The 18,956-nt window shown below is 41.9% G+C and overlaps 1 protein-coding gene across 1 annotated transcript in view; it reads left to right on the forward strand.

Annotated features, from left to right (window-relative positions):
* LOC105416525 (collagen alpha-1(I) chain) overlaps positions 1 to 16,224 on the forward strand; it is a 49,393-nt gene extending 33,169 nt beyond the window's left edge. Inside the window, exons 31-68 of the mRNA XM_011604487.2 lie at positions 1,708 to 1,752; positions 2,254 to 2,307; positions 2,392 to 2,445; positions 2,524 to 2,577; positions 2,757 to 2,810; positions 2,900 to 2,953; positions 3,750 to 3,794; positions 4,037 to 4,081; positions 4,718 to 4,825; positions 4,980 to 5,033; positions 5,121 to 5,174; positions 5,434 to 5,487; positions 5,767 to 5,874; positions 6,148 to 6,201; positions 6,309 to 6,416; positions 7,038 to 7,091; positions 7,238 to 7,291; positions 7,429 to 7,482; positions 7,555 to 7,608; positions 7,685 to 7,792; positions 7,926 to 7,979; positions 8,079 to 8,132; positions 8,253 to 8,306; positions 9,640 to 9,693; positions 9,876 to 9,929; positions 10,015 to 10,068; positions 10,211 to 10,264; positions 10,482 to 10,535; positions 10,854 to 10,907; positions 10,981 to 11,034; positions 11,565 to 11,582; positions 11,809 to 11,862; positions 12,095 to 12,157; positions 12,893 to 13,058; positions 13,232 to 13,341; positions 13,655 to 13,735; positions 13,841 to 14,023; positions 14,174 to 16,224. Coding sequence (XP_011602789.2) covers positions 1,708 to 1,752; positions 2,254 to 2,307; positions 2,392 to 2,445; positions 2,524 to 2,577; positions 2,757 to 2,810; positions 2,900 to 2,953; positions 3,750 to 3,794; positions 4,037 to 4,081; positions 4,718 to 4,825; positions 4,980 to 5,033; positions 5,121 to 5,174; positions 5,434 to 5,487; positions 5,767 to 5,874; positions 6,148 to 6,201; positions 6,309 to 6,416; positions 7,038 to 7,091; positions 7,238 to 7,291; positions 7,429 to 7,482; positions 7,555 to 7,608; positions 7,685 to 7,792; positions 7,926 to 7,979; positions 8,079 to 8,132; positions 8,253 to 8,306; positions 9,640 to 9,693; positions 9,876 to 9,929; positions 10,015 to 10,068; positions 10,211 to 10,264; positions 10,482 to 10,535; positions 10,854 to 10,907; positions 10,981 to 11,034; positions 11,565 to 11,582; positions 11,809 to 11,862; positions 12,095 to 12,157; positions 12,893 to 13,058; positions 13,232 to 13,341; positions 13,655 to 13,735; positions 13,841 to 14,023; positions 14,174 to 14,323 — 2,634 coding nt within the window. The 3' untranslated portion in view covers positions 14,324 to 16,224. The remainder of the gene's footprint in view (positions 1 to 1,707; positions 1,753 to 2,253; positions 2,308 to 2,391; positions 2,446 to 2,523; positions 2,578 to 2,756; positions 2,811 to 2,899; positions 2,954 to 3,749; positions 3,795 to 4,036; positions 4,082 to 4,717; positions 4,826 to 4,979; positions 5,034 to 5,120; positions 5,175 to 5,433; positions 5,488 to 5,766; positions 5,875 to 6,147; positions 6,202 to 6,308; positions 6,417 to 7,037; positions 7,092 to 7,237; positions 7,292 to 7,428; positions 7,483 to 7,554; positions 7,609 to 7,684; positions 7,793 to 7,925; positions 7,980 to 8,078; positions 8,133 to 8,252; positions 8,307 to 9,639; positions 9,694 to 9,875; positions 9,930 to 10,014; positions 10,069 to 10,210; positions 10,265 to 10,481; positions 10,536 to 10,853; positions 10,908 to 10,980; positions 11,035 to 11,564; positions 11,583 to 11,808; positions 11,863 to 12,094; positions 12,158 to 12,892; positions 13,059 to 13,231; positions 13,342 to 13,654; positions 13,736 to 13,840; positions 14,024 to 14,173) is intronic.
* The last annotated feature ends 2,732 nt before the right edge of the window (positions 16,225 to 18,956 follow it).

Here is an 18,956-nt window from a genome sequence, read left to right on the forward strand (position 1 = left end):
ATGTGTTGCACAGTTAAGGGGAAACTATGGTGAAAGTGTAGCCACCCATATGGAGACATTTAGGTGTTGATCCACACGCATGAACACATGGCACGAAGTGATCAAACCACGCACGAACAGTCCCCTAGTTCTAGGAAATAAACTAGCTAGGTCCTGTCTTTTCTAAAGCCTGGTTAGATGACAATCATATATATGGAAAAGGGAAGTTGTAGTCCCCGTTAATTGTGCTGATCAGGCAGTTTTCCAGATGCTACATCACTATTGTTCACTGCTCAGCTGTGGTCTGACCAAAGGAAAATGAAGCAGTTGCATTCCAATGACACAACGGGGCTGCTGCCCCGTGTCCCGCTCCATTTTTTGCTGCGCTGCTGTTGTGAGGGAATTTTAAGGCAGCTGATATTTATCTTTATGGGCCGACCGGGCAGTTCGGTGAACCACATCAGAGTGAGCTTCAGGCAGCCCTCAGTCTGGTTCATGTCTGAACTGCGACGGCATTGGTGCAATACTTTGTACATTCTTTACAAATTTTCAGAGATTTTCTTTTTTCCCTCTTTTCTATGTTTGTATATTGTTATTTCTACAATATATGAGACTTTAGGCTGTATCCAGCCGTCATTTAGCTTAGCATTGCATGGCTAAAGCAAGAAAGAGGGAAGTCTGGTGCCTCTGCAGTGAGCTGTGCTCCTTTGCTTCGGGCCTCTAAAGCTCACTGACATGTCATATTTGTCTTTCCTTCACCTTGAGACTCCGGTCCAGCAGATAAATCCCCTGTAGGTTTTCCTAACCTTTGGATAGAACATTGTCTCCAGTATCAGTCGTACAGCAATTACTCATTCCATCTCGGTGCTGGAGCACACGGGGCTGCTTCCAGCACGGGTTGTAACACCTCAAACAAGTTAGTCTCAGTTATTACTAACATATGATGGTCATTTTACTGCAATTCTGCAGTTATTACTAATATATGATGGTCATTTTACTGCAATTCTGTAGTTATTACTAACATATGATGGTCATTTACTGCAATTCTGTAGTTATTACTAATATATGATGGTCATTTACTGCAATTCTGTAGTTATTACTAATATATGATAGTCATTTTACTGCAATTCTGCAGTTATTACTAATATATGATGGTCATTTTACTGCAATTCTGCAGTTATTACTAATATATAATGGTCATTTTACTGCAATTCTGTAGTTATTACTAACATATGATGGTCATTTACTGCAATTCTGTAGTTATTACTAATATATGATGGTCATTTACTGCAATTCTGTAGTTATTACTAATATATGATGGTCATTTTACTGCAATTATGCAGTTATTACTAACATATGATGGTCATTTTACTGCAATTCTGCAGTTATTACTAATATATGATGGTCATTTACTGCAATTCTGCAGTTATTACTAATATATGATGGTCATTTACTGCAATTCTGCAGTTATTACTAATATATGATGGTCATTTACTGCAATTCTGCAGTTATTACTAACATATGATGGTCATTTACTGCAATTCTGCAGTTATTACTAACATATGATGGTCATTTTACTGCAATTCTGTAGTTATTACTAACATATGATGGTCATTTTACTGCAATTCTGTAGTCCGCAATTCAAATTATTCCGCAATTCAAGGTCACCATGGAAACAACCCACCATGTTCAATTGTTCTCTGTCATTGAAATTCTTTTTTTTCCCAGGGTTCTGTTGGTGTAGTTGGCATTGCTGGTGGTAAAGGACAAACAGTAAGACTCTTATCCTAAGGAAAATATCAGCTTTTATTTAATAATCAATTGGCAAAATACATATAAAAAACACACATACATACCTTAACGTGCAGCCTTTGTTTCTACATATGTTGATAAATGTTTAGGTGCAAGGGCAGGAATTTTAACATTTTGGAATCTTGTGTGGCACAATTTACGTTAACGCTGCTGAGGTTTTGTTGCTGAGTCTGAGATTTGTATCTTGGAATAAACACAGCATTAATTTGTTTAGGCTAATAATGACAAATGTGCCTTTAAAAAGTCTTAAACACTGTTGCATTTTCTATACTGATATTTTCACCATAGTTTTGTCAATTTCATTTCGTGAAATTGCTGAGAAACATTACAATATTGATTAATTTACACAATAATTTAAGAGTTCGGTTTATAGGAGTAAGACAAATGGTATCAGTTGTGCTAATGTTTTAAAAATGGAATCCAGATATTCATGTGTTGTATTTGTTTTTAACCCTATTCTAGGGTTTCCAAGGGATCGCTGGAGAAGTAGGACAAGATGGCCCACCTGGTCCTCCGGTTTGTTGTTTCATCATTTTAGATGAAATGATGGTTTCTTTGCTACTTTATTGAACTTTATTCATTTAATTATGTATTTGACAGGGGCCAACAGGGAAATCAGGACCTACAGGACCCCCAGGATCCCCAGGAGACAGAGTGAGAACACAGTCACAAAGGCATACATACATATAATAACCACACCTTTTAGATTCATATATTTTTGTGTTTCTTCAGGGTTTTACAGGGAAACCAGGCATGGAAGGACCACAGGGTCCTGTAGGCATGTATGTAAGTGATACTTGAAATAAATGATTAAAAAGGATTCCCAGCATACATATGTACCTGATAATGGTCATATAACTACTATTTGTAGTTTTTGCGTGTTTGTTCACACACAACTTGATTGATCATTTGTAATGTGCTTTTGTAGCCTTAAATATAGTCCTCCTCTGTTCTTCTCCCATCAGGGTATACGAGGGAGTGTGGGCATGCGTGGGCCTCCCGGGTTCACAGGAGAACGGGTAAAATCACTGTCTATTTCTCTATCCATGCATTTATCCATACACACCATTATTAACGCTAATAAAGTAATAACGTATCCCTTCGTCAGGGTGAGCCAGGTTCACGAGGCTTCCCTGGGCCTGGTGGGAAGCCAGGACCTCCAGTGAGTACATCTCATTTATCTTGTCTGCGTGAACAGCGAGCTCGGTTCGTTGCCCCAAGTTTAGCATCCAGCTAAAGTGATGAAGGCTGCAGCCGGCGTCCCTGCTAATGGCGGCAATCAGGTTGTCCTGATTGGTTTTGTTGGGGGTCCCTGTGGCTAATCTAATGGCAAAGGAGGGGGCAAAGGTCACGTAAGAGGAGGAATAAAGGAGGAGGAATCCATTCTTTGAGTCAAAGACGGCTAAATGTGTGTATTATATATTCTATTAATATGTTTTAATCAATCACTTTTAAAACAGTGTACCAAGGTGCTCCAGACAATAAAAAACAAAACCTACGACTTAAGTAAAAAACAGATAAGTAAAAACATAACCACTAATGGATGATAAAAAATAAGTGATGATAAAAGACAACAGGAAGTGAGCCAGCCTCCCTGTATCATTAAGTTGTCCAGAATTGAACGGTTATACAATCAGAAACGCATTTTCGTACAAAACAAAAGTCTAAACTCACTGCAAGTTCAATTTGTCTGGACTTTCTTTTACTCTTAAGTGGAAAGATATTTTAAAATAGCATGAGATGTTGAGTATTTTAGTCAGGGAAACTTGAAACACGGTGGTTTTATGAGGATTCTCCATCTTTCCTCCTCTGTGGGAAGCTTTCACCACATAGAAGAGGCCTCCTGAAGCCTCCACCCTCTGACGGAGACCAGTCTAGTCAAAGGGAATCAGTAGAAGATCCCCTGTGATCTGTCAACAGTGGATGTCTTTGCTGATTTGGCTGGTTTTCTTTTTCAGGGACCTCAAGGCTCCCCTGGGGAGAAGGGAAATCAGGGGCCTCAGGTAAGACCTTTAAAACCCAGAAAGACAAAATTGCTTTCATTTTTAATATCTTAAGGATTTTAGGATGTTTGCTGATTTTACTTTAATGTCTTTTTTATAATATTCTATAAAACTTATTGATATTGATTCTTATCTTGTTTTGATGATTATTATCATTATCATTAATTTAGTTAACATATAGCATGTAAACATGAATGTCTATGATCCTGAAAGATCCCGACTGTTATGCTGTTGTATTCCAGGGACACCCTGGAGATGAAGGACCTAAAGGAATACAGGGCATCCAAGTCAGTTCTACCTAGCTTAAGAGGAATGTTTTGCTGTAGTTTAATCCACATACACAATTAAATCTTTATTCTGAAGCTGATCGGTTGACCATTTAGACATCTATTCAATCCTATCAGTCACTCAGGGTCGTGCTCTCTTTTTGCTGTTGCACTGTCAAGAGATTTGTGTGAGTAACAGAACAGGGACGTCTGGTTTTTAAGGACAAAGGCAAGGCTGTATCGTTTCTGTCGTCTCACACATTCACAGTGGTTTGGATCTAAAATGACTTTGGATTTGATCCCGCTGGACAGATCTCAAAGTCCAGATTACACTGACCAACATGTATGAATCGAAACTGTTCAACATAATCACATATAGAAGATCCCAGCAGCCGAACCTGATTTTCCTTGGTATAGCTATGTTATAAAAACAGCTATATATGAAATGCTAGCTAACTGGCCTGCGTTGATTATTGTCTAATGTGGTCCACGGTGGGTCAGCAAATAGAAAATTACCGCTGGGTTGATATTCGTCTAATTCAAACGCAACTCGGACCGTTTAAATTATGGTAAATTATATTAGATCAGTTCAAATAAGAACATCATTGAGCTACATTTCACCTCATTTGTGCGTCTTTTGTCTCTTATGACGTCAAGGGCCCTCCTGGTCTTTCAGGAGCTGATGGGACCATTGGAAAGACGGGACCCAGGGGAAGTCATGGACCGCTAGGACCCCAGGGACCATATGGGCCACCAGGAATTCCAGTGAGTGGGCACTAACCAACCAGTGGTGTTTAAACTTGGTCGGGCACGAAAATGAAATGTTAGACGAGTGGTAATTTCAGACAATTTAATTTCAGACAAATGATCAAAAGAAATGTGGGACAAATAATAATATAATTTTTCATTGTTTTTTCAGGGCCCATCGGGTGCAAATGGATTATTAGGAGCAGCAGGCGAAAGAGGACTAAAGGTACGATGCAGTTCAAACATGAGTTTTATGGAGAGTAGAAATGTGTCTTGAGTGGGTTAGCATGAGTCTTTATTTCATGTCTCACAGGGTTTACCTGGTTTACCTGGGGACGTGGGCCCCACAGGGCTAGATGGACAACAGGTTAGTATAGCTAAACAAGAAGGATATTATTCATCATATTATAAAGCTAATTTACACTGTCTAATCACTTTCAAGACGTTTTAAGTCATTTTCTTTGATCAGTGGTGAAATTGCATTTTTAATCTCGAGCTTGGGTGGCCTGCACTATTTGTAGGTGGGACTTTGTTCAGGCTTAACCCCAGTGGGAAGAATGGTTGTGCTGGTCCACGTTGATTGACACATCGTTGTTGAGTGATGTTTTTGGTGTTTGAATCACCAGGGACCTCCAGGACAAACAGGAATCGAAGGCCCCCCTGGGCAGAAAGGAGAGCAGGTGAGGCTACACGAGAGGCTAGAGAACAACTTGATTCTTGTGTTTCCTGCTCAATCCTGAGGGACATATTTGGCCACATTAGCCCTTCAGCTCATGAGCACAAAGCCTCCATGTGTAGCTGTGACCCAGATAAGATTGATCTGAAAGTATAAAATGCATCACCATTGAGCTCTGTGCTTAATCTGTTGAGATTAAATGATTGTCTATATCTTAAAGCTATTTTCTCTTCCAAGTCCCAATAATAACTAATATATCTGAATCCCTGCCGTTGCTTAACAGGGTGACGGAGGCACTTGTGGGAAGCCTGGACCTCCAGGGCTGCAGGGAGAAAGAGGAGTTGGGGGTCCAAAAGGCTTACAGGGAGCATCTGGAGCAATTGGTCTAGAGGTAGGTGTGTTTAAGAGCCTGCTTACTCACAAACAACACAACAGGGAGGGGAATGTAAAGACATCTTAAACATGCGATCTCTGACCTTAAGATTAAACACAATTCTAAAGTGCTTGTTGGATCTGAAAAGAAAATCTCAGGGACAAATAACGGATCTGTGTTCTTCCTTGAATGATTGATATTTCTATTTACAATGAATTATCCACATATATAAATGCTTGGATGTGGTGGTAACGACGACTACACCCCAGAATATGTCTGTTACTCTTAAAGGGTGATCAGGGATTCCCTGGTGAAGCTGGGGATTCTGGAGCTAAAGGAGAGAAGGTCAGTCCTCTGCTGGGAGACCGTGGATGCTGACGATGTACTGAGTGATTATGACAGCCTTGATGATGTGGTGATGATGATGGTGGTGGTGGTGGTGGTGGTGGTAGGGGGATGTTGGACCGCGAGGTCTGTCTGGCCAAGAAGGACCGTGGGGAACCCTTGGGGAAAATGGTGAAAGAGGCCCGATGGGAGAGAAAGGCAATATTGGACTAACGGTGAGTAAAGGTGCAGTTTAACCGCCATCGCTCCAGACAATACTGCTGCAATACATCTGGGGTCATAAACGAGGAGGAAATCCATCCATTTCACTCACAATCATTACAAAATGAAGGTTTAACTTTGTGATAAGCACATACAAATGACCAGAAATAAAAAAGAAGCTGCACCATGACCCAAAGTTACTGCAATAATGGTGGAGTTTGGAACAAAGGAAGACAGTTTGGATCTATAGAATTATTCTGTGCATATTTGTGACACTGTCTGTTACTTTGGCGGAAGATCAGCTGCACTTGAAATTGATTTAAAACACAATAACACACTCCTAAATATTCAGCACCTCAGATGAGGAAGTATGCATCAGCAAACATGTGCTTGCTCTGTCAGATCTGTATAGACCCCCAGTCCGATTAGGCCACTCATGGTAGAGCAAACAAATATGGTCGTGAATATTTTAGGATGTTTTCTCCCCCCTCTCTGACGTTGATTACATTGAAGTCCATTTTTGTACTCAATATATTCCCTGAGTTTAATGAGCGTTCATTGTGGGGTCTTTTTTGTTGTCAGTAGGAAACTGGTGACAAGTCCGAACAGTTCCTGATATGTGTTCTGTTAAACAGGGAGACCCAGGAATGGTGGGGGAGCTGGGCCCTCCAGGACTGAAGGGGCTCCAGGTGAGTCACATGTCACGCACAGCTCTCTTCCTATCAAACACTATTACAACTCTGCGGTGACTCCACAGAGTTTTTGTTTTGCCTTGTTTAATGCTGTTTCCTTTCTCCCCCACATTCTGTTTTTATGTATTATTTTCTCATTTTAGGGAGGTATTGGCCAGCCAGGGCCCCCAGGTCTGGATGGGCTTCAGGGCCAGAAAGTAATTTCATTTCTCCCACCATGCACAGATCAGTCACCCACTGTTTCATATAAGATCCTATACCATACGCCTACTAACCACTGCAGCGTTTTGCTAACTCCATATGAGAGTAAATATCACATTTAACATCTCTGCAGGGAGACTTTGGGCCAGTAGGATCTCCTGGACCTCCAGGGTTGATTGGACCTCAGGTATTTAATATTCTCCCCCCAGGAAGTCCACCAGAAGTTCAAAATCAGATGTTTTCCTTGCTTTCTCCATAGGGAATCCCTGGTTTGCGTGGTGTCAGAGGAGATATGGGAGGGCTGGGAACACTCGTAAATATCTTCAATATCTTCACTGTATTTACTGTCAAGCTAAATTACATCAAACAAGTTGTCAAAAACTTTATAGGGTCCAGTGGGACGGGTTGGTCCTCCGGGAGCGCAGGGACCAAACGGGGAAGTGGGACCACAGGGAGATAAGGGAGATCAAGGCACTCCAGGCCCACCAGGGGATAAGGTAAGTGAGGTTTTGTGGCCTAGAGCATCTAAATGTGGATTTTAAATCAGTGAGGTGCATGTCTACATGATGCTTTATCTAAATGATATGAATAGCTTAAAGACTAAATTAATAATCTGATTTGTATACGCAGGGTGATGAAGGGCTGCCAGGAAACAATGGTCCCCCAGCTCTGCCCGGTTTAGATGTAAGGTTTTCATCTATAATTTTGGGCGTTCATGTTGACAGCTAATGATTTTTTAAAATCATCCCTCAACAACAAAAATGTTATTTGCCTCTCTGTCAGGGCCCTCCTGGAGAGATGGGAGCCCAGGGTTCACCAGGTCCTCCAGGAGCTCCAGTAAGTAACCCAGAACCATCCTGATTGTGAGCCGTTCTTGTGCACATCTGTTTGTGAGGTGAATGGACCTCACAAGGACAGATACCTGTCCAGCTAACGACCAAACATGGTACCTTACAGGGATCACTGGGCAGACCAGGTGCTGAGGGAAAACCGGGCACGAAGGGTGAGAAGGTAAGCTTAATATAAGGATGTGCTATTTAGCTGCCAATCTGGTTTAAATATTGTTGACCTGAAGATGGCAGTGAAGAGTTGCACGGGACATTTCACCATTAGTCACTTACACTACTAAATTACAACAACCCTATTAAAATTCCTGATTAAAAACTCCAAACTGGGCAAATCATATCAGATTTTTAATCACTGTTAATGTGACCTAATGGTTTTGGAGTCCCAAATAGTCCATTAGTTGAGCATGTTAACCCACGGTTCTTTGCAAAATTGCTCCAAAGGTGTCAGCTCTCCTGCACAACCCTCTTCAGAAGAAAAAGTTTAACTCTGGTTTAATCAGACAACAACAAAATGCCGCTAAGTTGGATGATTTTTGTTCATCTTTTGAAGAACCTCTAGTTGTTCATGAAATCCCTTTTGCTATAAGACACGACTAAAAGAAAGCATTTGTAAAGTCCTACTAGAACAACTAAACTTAATTTACTTGAAGTGGTGGCAATTGTGTTTGGACTACTATTTTATGTATGAGGTTGAACGTGATTGGCTGATTGAACATGTGCTACTCCAGTTTTAAGAGGGTACGCACTCATGCTGCCACTTCATTTTTAGTTGTCTTTGTTTTTTAATTGCCTCTAAAAGACTGCAGCTTATTATTCAATCCATCAACTATAAGTATAATTAAAAGCAGAAGACATCCTGATGTGATTTTTCTTTTTTATAAACCTCACAACTCCAGGCGGGGCGTGCAGACTTTTCATACCCACTGTAGCTCACAGTATGCTAACATGACTAATAAGCTTAGGCTACTCAGTCCGACATTCTCCATATGAAGGTCATTTCTTTTGGTTTGTGCCCTTTCAACGGATAATGTTCATTTATTTAAGGCGGCTCTCTGTCAGAAATCAGATAAACATACGGTGTATAAATGTCAGCCGTTGTAAAACCTGTCTCGCCATCCTGTTTGTGTTAGCAAAGACCTGGTGTTTGCAAAGAGATGTTTAAAATAAGGCCCCTGTGATGGATCACAAACACTGCGAAGAATTCAAGGGCTAAAATATCTTTATCTGGGGCATCGTTGGAAGTGTTCCACTCATTTATCACCAGACACTTTCAGCCATTTCCATGCAGCTGTTAGAAATGCTACGGTTGGTTTCATATTAGCATTTCCTGCACGTTTCCATGCAAGTCTGTAGTTTAATGTGGCTCAATACAGAAATTTAGATTAATTATGTATCAGTTCCCCTTTTGTCTCTTCCCTTTTGATTAGAAAAGCTCGAAACGAATCATATAGGAGGTGGTCCAACATGCTCCTGTCCTATTTGTTTGTTTTTGACAGGGAAACGATGGTAAACCTGGATCACCGGGGAAGACGGGTCAATTTGGAAGGAGGGTAAAAACTTTTTGTTTCAGTATGATAAAAGATCAGAAAGGCTGTACTGAATAAAAATAACAATCAATGATCATGCATATGAATTGAACCTCTATGATAAATATACTGCTTCTGTTGCATATATAAGATTGATTCCTTTTTAAAAAAAAAACATTTTCTAATGCTTCATTTAAAAACCACAGGGGAGGAGGGGAAAGGCTGGGATGAGAGGGACCCGGGGAGAAAGAGGAGCGAAGGTTGGTCACATGGAAACAAGGCCAGCTTCCTTTGATACGTGGAAACTAACTGCTGAATGCATTTTTCTTTTTTTTTTAAATTCAGGGTGAAACAGGAAACGTAGGGCAGGCTGGCCTCACTGGGTGGCCGGGGCACATGGTAATTAAGTCAGGTTATTTGGTACATTCCAGTCATTTATCTAATGTCACCGCAGTAATGTTGTAGGTTCACATCCGATCTGGCAGATGTGACCATCAGTGTGATGAACCTATGTCCACTCGTGTCTTTCATTGTCTCTCAGGGAATACTGGGCTTGCAAGGAGAGCCAGGAGATAAAGGTGAAAAGGGGAAAGAGGTAAACAAGGATTAATATACTAAGCACAGGAACGGCAAAAATCAAAGCACGTAGCCACTCGCTCTTTGATTTTTGTTAAATAATTCTTTTAGTTTCATTTCATGAACATTAATCACAGATGCAGGGAAACTTGGTTCTATGTGGCCCTTGGTTAGAGATTTGTCGTTCATCTTGAACAGACCTGTCGGGCTCGTTTTCATAATGCCTTTGTCATTAGGGTGAGAAAGGAGAGATCGGACACCGCGGACCCCCTGGACTTGATGGTAAAAAGGTAAGACGGTTTAACACAAATGTTCTCTCCTCTGTCTGCTCTCAATACCCCATAATAACGCTTGTGCTTCGACCTTAAACTCCAACCCAAACATTTAATAAAAGCTCGCTGTGGTTTATCTGCACCAGCAGGTTTGGAAATGTGACATTTCGTTGTCAAAGTGGTGACAGTTTTTTTTTTTTTTTTAATAAAACTTCTTCTTGTTAAGGCCATTTTTTTTCCCTTAAAGAAATATTTCTCTCATATATTTGATTGACATCAAAAGTATCAGGGATAATAATGTTTGATAACAGTCTGGTTCCTTTATTGTCCCTTCAGGGAGTACGTGGCCTTGTTGGGTTGCCCGGACCCCCGGGCCCAAAGGGAGAGCAGGTGCACAAAATGAGTTTGTCTTCTCTTTCTAGCTTCAGTCTTTACGAGATCTGACAAATGCCATGTTTTGTAGGGACATATTGGTCAACCAGGAGGGAGGGGTACTCCAGGGATGCCAGGGATGTCGGTAGGTTACCTAATTCTTGTAAATTAGTTAACAAAATTCGAATTGGTGAGTCCATTTGGTGTGTCATTTATTCATTAGTCCCTTTGTAATTTAATATTCACTCTCAGCTTATTTTAGCTATGATTATTCTATTTTTGTCTGATATTCATCTGCGAGATTTCTGCTCAGCTTCTGGCCTGTTTCTGATCTATGGTGACAGCACAGCGGCGAGGCCTGATGGAAATGTTGTGTTTTACAATAACTCAGGTCATTTATACGAAGTTGTGGCTGTTATCTGTCAGCTGAGCGATCCTCTCTTTACCTGCCAGCTGCCAGTGTGTCCACTTCCACACACACACACACACACACTTCAGCAGCACATCATGACTCTGTTCACTCTATCTTGGGTGAATATATTTACTCGGGTCATAAAATGTTCTTCTATGATATATTCATAACGCAGCAGATAAAAGCAGTCTCTGTTAAATCCACTTCACACTCAAAGAATGACAATAATCCGGGTTTTTCTTCTATTTTCCCCTCCATTGCAGGGTTTATTCGGCTTACAGGTACGATATAACCCTCTCAAGATCTCTACCCCCACAGTGACAGTTGTGATTCAAGTCAGCTTTTATTCACTGTTTACTGTAAATATGGAGGTCATTTCTGATGCAATTGCGTATGGTTTATGTTGATGGAACGTAGAATTATATAGCCCTCACACTCCAGCAGTGTGTTTTAGGCTCAATCGAGTGTGTTTATATTGGAAATTATGAAACTCCCACCTGCTTCCAGGGCTCCAAAGGATACCAAGGGTTACCTGGTCTGCCTGGGAAAAGGGGGCTCCCTGTGAGTTACTATATGAACTGGATCAGTTCGACTAGTGCTCCTCATATTGTATCACATGTAAAAGAATTAATAAAGAGTTACATGAGGTATATTGTATCATAGCTTACTATCAAAATGAATTTGTCACATTATAAAAGTCAAGTGTAAGATTTCAGTATTTTGATTTGACAGTAACGTCCAATGTTAATATTGTTTTTAGTTGTGACTTCATTTGTGTTTCCTCATGTTTCAGGGTCCACCTGGGCCTCCTGGTCCTGCAGGACAGTCACTGAACCTAACATTGCTTCAACTAAAGGTAATTAAGGGTGAGCTCACATAGGGCCCATCGCTCTGTTCTGTGTGCACTACCCTGCTGCCTCGCACTTACTTCCTTCCTCCGACGCCTATGTCGACATACTCACGATGCACCATCATTAAAATGGCTCTTTACTCTCGAGAGAAAATGGGACTTTCTCCCCTGTCAATTTTCTGAGCAGTCTCTCAGGCGTCCAAATCTATTACGAGCAGGTTTCACGCAGTGTCTATGTGACCACGCTGATGTGCATGTGTGTACCATGCTCAAACACACCTCTTCCAACCTGCACTCACACCAGCTGAATAATGCGGGCTTAAGGGGGAAAGTGTGCTTGGAAACGTGTGCACGGTTGCCTAGTGTGAGCACACCCTAAATGATCTCTTATGGTTGTCTGGGAAAATCTGGTCATATTTTTACTTCTGTTAAATATTCAAGGGGATTGTCTTGCTTGACTCTGAGGCTGTTGTCATTTAATAAGATACCTCAAGAAGGGTTTAATGCAGGAGCAAAAGAGAGCAAAGCAAATTTCAAATCTCTCTTTTTTGTGTGTTTTTACTCAACCATCGGTCTCAAAGGTCATCGTTATTCCAGGTGATCCCTTTCAAAATGATCAGTTTTGATCTCTTGCTCCTCTTCTATCACTACTTGCCGCTTGCCCCCTGAATAATGAACAAATGGAAACATTTTGGAGACAAACTACATGTCTTTTTTGTCCTGTACTCTTTTCATGCCCAGGAGCTGATATATGTGTCTGACAGGCCGAAGTATTCTCTGATCCACATTCTACTAGATCATCTACAGCAGGATCTTCGGCTGTTAGTCAGCCCTCCTGATGGCACGAAGGAACATCCCGCGACCACCTGCCTGGAGCTGTGGCTCTGTCACCCTGAATACAGCAGCGGTTAGTTCAAGAGCACGCACAGTTGTGTTAGAGGACACTGTTCCACATTTGCTGTAAGGTCTGCTTTTCTTCTCCTCCTCACACGTCTGTATTTTTAAAGGAAACAGCTTTCCTCAGAGCTCACCGCTGATCTCATTACATAGATAAACAAGCTGTTCCAAATGCTTTTGCAGGAGTGTATTACATTGACCCCAACCAAGGCAGTCCAGCTGACGCCCTGCTAGGATTCTGCAACTTCTCCACCCTCTCGAAACAGACCTGCCTTTATCCCCAAGACTCACAGGTAACGAGTCAAACCTTCATTCATATTCTTAATGTTTTATTCAGTGCTTGTCTGTTAGACACTCTTCGATTGTTTTTTGGAACTGTTTCTTTTGAAAATTAGACCTTGTCCCTCAGTGAGGTTGCCTCGGGGCAAAATAAATTAAATAAAACTCTTTAGGAAGTTGAACTTACCGAGCGTACATCATGGCATTGTCACCATGTGTCACTGGGGTCAGAATTAGATGTTTCTAGTCAAAGTTTTAGCTCTATTCTAAACTCACAGCTCACAGTACTTGTGTATAGGTTAATGGACACAGGTTTTGCATCCACAGCTGGCTATGAGGTCTTGGATGGAGGGATCTTCCGATGAGGGATCCTTCCAGTGGCTCAGTGAGCTGGAGCAGGGCTTCCAGGTCAGTAAGTTTTGAGACGCTTCCAAAATTCTCGTCACATTACAATATACTGTGCTGTAAATCATCAAATCGGCGTAGCGTCAGTTCATTTGTTATGATTTTTAGTTTTACTATCCAGGGGCAAGTGTGGTCCAGTTGCGTTTCCTGAGGTTACACAGTAGCACAGCCACTCAGAGCATGACCTACTCGTGCCACCCAGGACACAGACTGGGCCTGACGGACACAGAAGTCAAATTCCTCACTGACACAAAGAGACAAAGTTACCTCGGAGTTATTCAGGATTGCGTGGTATGTTTTTCTTTCTTTTTACTTCTATGAATTTGACTGAATTTAAATTCATTTCATGTGATTTGAAATGTTTTACAAAAAGGTGTCAATAATGACACTAAAGTAAAAAACATAGTATGTATAAACCTGTATGTTTTTTTTGTGTGTTAGCCTGGAGAGGAGAACATTTCAGGAGCTCGTCAGTCTGTGTTTGAGTTCGAGGACCTCCACCTGCTTCCTCTCAGAGATATAGCAGTAAAGGGGAGAGTAAACTTCACACACCGGTTTGGATTCAATGTGGGCCCAGTGTGCTTTAGCTAGAGGACACAGAGGATGCTGGAGGATTCTCAGGTCAGAACACAAACCTCTCGTTGAATCATGGACCACAGAGGACTTCTGGAAAAGCGGTGCCCATGATTTTCTTCTCTTTTATTCCTTTTTTGATTCGCTGTCTCCAGTGATGTTATTTACTGTGCTCGTCTTTGATCGTGAGTTTGAGTGGATACAAGCAGCCCTCTGTGAGTATCAGGGCAAATCCACGTGTTTACAGTGTAACTTTTGGTATCATGAGAAAAGGTTAGCGTTTTATACTTTACTTTTTAAAATGGATTTTTGAGATGTATTTCAGCCTTCTCCAGTGGCCCATGTACATATATTCATGTATATAAAAGTTAGACTGTCCTAAATGATCTCTTTACAATATGTTCTGCATGGCAGATACAGTGACTTGAAAATGTTTGCGAACTCTTTACAGTTGTTAATATTTCTACAAAGATATGACCTCATCAGTTTTCTCAATTTTAAGACAAAATGAACCCAATTAAAAGCATAAGAGAAAAATACTGATGGCAGTGTGTTATTTATTTAGACTGACAAACACAGTCCCAAATTTATTGAATATTTGAAATGGGTCAAATAATTTGTGGGATTTGTTTGGATTTCTTCATAAAAAAAGACTGTTTCTGGTTTCAGGTTTTTCCTTATTATCATCAGATGTGTGTGACCAGGCACACCACCAGGGTAACTGTTTCTCAAGGACTGCCTAGAACCAACTGATTTTTCATTTAATATCTTTTATATCTTCTCAGGAATTACACAAATATGTCAACTGGCAATGAAGCTGTCAACTGTCATTGCCATTTGTTTTTGGGATTCTCTGCATTATTGATGTCAAAAAATACAGTTAATACATAAGAATAATGGTATCAGCTGAAGTTTGATGTTATTTTTTTCATTCATTTTATGTAGTCAAGATACGGCCTTGAAAATAAATCTAGCCAAGCCGAGGTGGCATTTAGATAGTGTCAAGTGCTGTTTGTTGAAATGAAAATAACTTCCTCCTATATAAAAATAGGCCTCAATCATCACAGCAGTGTGGGAACTCATATTATTATATTTGTGCTGCTGTCGGCTAGCAACAGGCTGCACAGGCGTACTGAATGTTAGCTGCATAACTGTCGATGGATCATTGGTAACATAACACAAATTGCCAGAGAAAGTCCAGAAAAATTAACTGGTGAGGCGTCGATGTGTGATATGGATCCGTCTGGACTGTATTCGTATTCTAATCAGACATGTGTACTCTGTGCCATTTAAAACTTGTCTTTTCCTCCTTCTTTCTGGCCATCTGTGTTCCTTGACCTGCTCAACGTTTCTTCCACTTAAAAGGGAGTTTGTCCTTGCTTGTTGGGGGTCTGGCTCTGGGGTTCAGTAAAGCGCGTAGAGACAGTATATCAGTAAATATTTGTTTGAATTAATTGTGTGTGTTTAAATGACTGAGCCAATCAGAATCAGATTTTAGTGACAAAATGCGATTTCTTGTGTTGTATAATCTTTGAATCAGGACAGGGTAATGCTGCTCAGCATTCTGTTTGATATTATTGGGCACTAAACCTTTGTTCTGCTGCCCACTATCAAGAAGGGATTATGTCATTAGAATTTCAATTTTCACAGTGAATAACTGGGACATTTACACTGTTACCTGTGTACTTTACTCAGATTTGGTTAGACTTGCTTCATGTACTTATAGCTTTTTTTCTAACAAATGAAAAGATGAGGGGGAGTAGAACAAATAACCATTAGAGCATCTCAATCCCCTTAATGAAAAAGTACAGTCTGATATTATGTCGATGACATTAAGTGATTGCCTTCAACTTGAATTTGTGCTTTGCTTTATCTTAAAGACTCTTGGATGGTAAATAAAATCTTTTAGTTTCTCTGCAGATTCATGATTTTGTCTTTGTAAGCAGTGAATGATGTAGAGCCTACGGGCAGAAGATGAGATCTCAGGGTGTCGTTGGTGACAGAAGAATCTACTGGCTTAGGCCAGAAAAATGACAAAAAGATGCAGAACATGCAAAAAAAAAAATCAAACGAGGGAGTTGAACGGGCAAAAAGAAGTAAAATGACGCAAGGACATTAAAAGAGTCTCTGTGACAGCAGCCAACCTTGAAAGGAATTGAAGAACATCAGAGAAAACGCCTCAACCTGACAGACTTGATGTCATGTCAGGCCCAAACGGGAACAGAAAACCTCTTAACCCAAGATGGAAGAACAGACAAGTCACTACAGATCAGAGGAGAAAGGGTTTCACGCAGATTTCTGGAGATAAGAATGAAGAGAAGACGTGTCAACAATTACAGGCACCATCCCATAATTGTTGTCATGTTGTCAACAACAGGAGGGTCCTCCTACATGAGCCTGGTCCTGCTCAAGGTTTCTTCCTGTTAAAGGGGAGTTTTTCCTTGCCACTGTTGCTTGTCTGGGGTCAGGCCCTGGGATTCTGGAAAGCGCCTAGAAACAATTTTGATTGTAAAAGACGCTATATAAATAAAGATTGATTGATTGATTGATTGATTGATTGTAGATGTAATAACTTTGTGTTATAGTGTGGATGGCATCTGCACACTGTTTGACTCTGGATATGAATGAATCCCCACATCAATCTGACAGCTTATCTCACATTTACAAGGACAAAACAGTTAAATAGAGAACGACTCTGTTTACTGATATTTTAACACAATTAAGAATTGTCTTAAAACTGTTTGATAGTTGCTGAAACATCTCCAGATGGTTATCATTCAAATAAAATTGTTATAGTCTTATTAACTTCATGCTAGTTTGATGTAAGGGGTATCACAAAAAATGCAGAGAAGCTTCTTTTCCTTTTTCTTGACCACTAAGAGTCCCAGGTGCACGTAGTCAAAAGCAGCTAAGCACAGGGTTACATGTGAGCATTTAGGGGTTCTGTACATTGCTCTAGGGTACATTGGCAGTGCCCTGGAAGTGTCCTGGGACCTCCCTCTGTGAGCAGCTTGCATCGCCACAACACTGAAAAATGCACTAGTTTTCATTAGACATACAGTCAAAATTTCCTTGTAGTTTCTCTTTAATGCCACATCTTTATTGCATGGTATATTTATTTTTAAAAAATATATATTTTAAGGTCATATGAGACAATTATTTGTCCATCCATCCATCCATCCTCTACCCTTATCCGGGGTCGGGTCGCGGGGCAGCAGCCTAAGAAGAGAAGCCCAGACTTCCCTCTCCCCAGCTACTTCTTCCAGCTCATCCGGGGGGATCCCCAGGCGTTCCCAGGCCAGTCGAGAGACATAGTCTCTCCAACGTGTCCTGGGTCTTCCCGGGGGTCTCCTACCGGAGGGACATGCCCTGAACACCTCGCCAACAGGACCACATCATCCGCAAAAAGCAGAGACCCGATCCTGAGGTCACCAAACCGGACCCCCTCAACACCATGACTGCACCTAGAAATTCTGTCCATAAAAATTATGAACAGAATCGGTGACAAAGGGCAGCCCTGGAGGAGACCAACCCTCACCGGAAACGAGTTCGACTTACTGCCAGCAATGCGGACCAAACTCTGACACCGATCGTACAGGCAGCGGACGGTCCGTATCAGCGGGCCTGACACCCCATACTCCTGTATGACCCCCCACAGGACCCCCCGAGGGACACGGTCGAATGCCTTCTCCAAGTCCACAAAACCCATGTGGACTGGTTGGGCAAACTCCCATGCACCCTCGAAGACCCTGCTGAGGGTGTAGAGCTGGTCCACTGTTCCACGCCCAGGACGAAAACCACATTGCTCCTCCTGAATCCGAGGGTCCTCCTCTCCAGTACCCCTGAATACACCTTACCAGGGAGGCTGAGGAGTGTGATCCCCCTATAGTTGGAACACACCCTCCGGTCCCCCTTTTTAAAGGGAGGGACTACCACCCTGCCAATCCAGCAGCACCGCCCCCGATGTCCACGCGATGATGCAGAGTCGAGTCAACCACGACAGCCCTACAACATCCAGAGCCTTCAGGAAAATGAGTTTTTTACTACCTCGGCAACTTCAGCCCCTGCATCCTTCCCCACCATCGGAGCCAACTCACCACCAGGTGGTGATCAGTTGACAGCTCCGCCCCTCTCTTTACCTGAGTGCCCAGAACATGCGGCCACAAATCCGATGACACAACCACAAAGTCGATCTGCGGCCTAAGGCGTCCTGGTGTCAAGTGCACATGTGGACGCCTTTATGCCTGAACAAGGTGTTTGTTATGGACAATCTGAGACGAGCACAGAAGTCCAATAACAAAACACCACTCGGGTTCAGATCGGGGGGGTGGGGGGCGTTCTTCCCAATCACACCTCTCCAGGTCACACTGTCATTGCCAACGTGAGCATTGAAGTCACCCAGGAGGACGAGGGAGCCCCCAGAAGGAGCACTCTCCAGCACTCCCTCTAAGGACTCCAAAAAGGGTGGATACGCTGAACTACTGTTTGGGCCATAGGCACAAACAACAGGATCCGTCCCCCCACCTGAAGGCGAAGGGAGGCTACCCTCTCATCCACTGGGGTAAACTCCAATATACAGGCACTGAGCTGGGGAGCAACGAGAATTTCCACCCCTGCCCATTGCCTCTCACCATCGGCAACTCCAGAGTGG

Source organism: Takifugu rubripes, chromosome 6 (assembly GCF_901000725.2).
Source record: "Takifugu rubripes chromosome 6, fTakRub1.2, whole genome shotgun sequence".
NCBI lineage: Eukaryota > Metazoa > Chordata > Actinopteri > Tetraodontiformes > Tetraodontidae > Takifugu > Takifugu rubripes.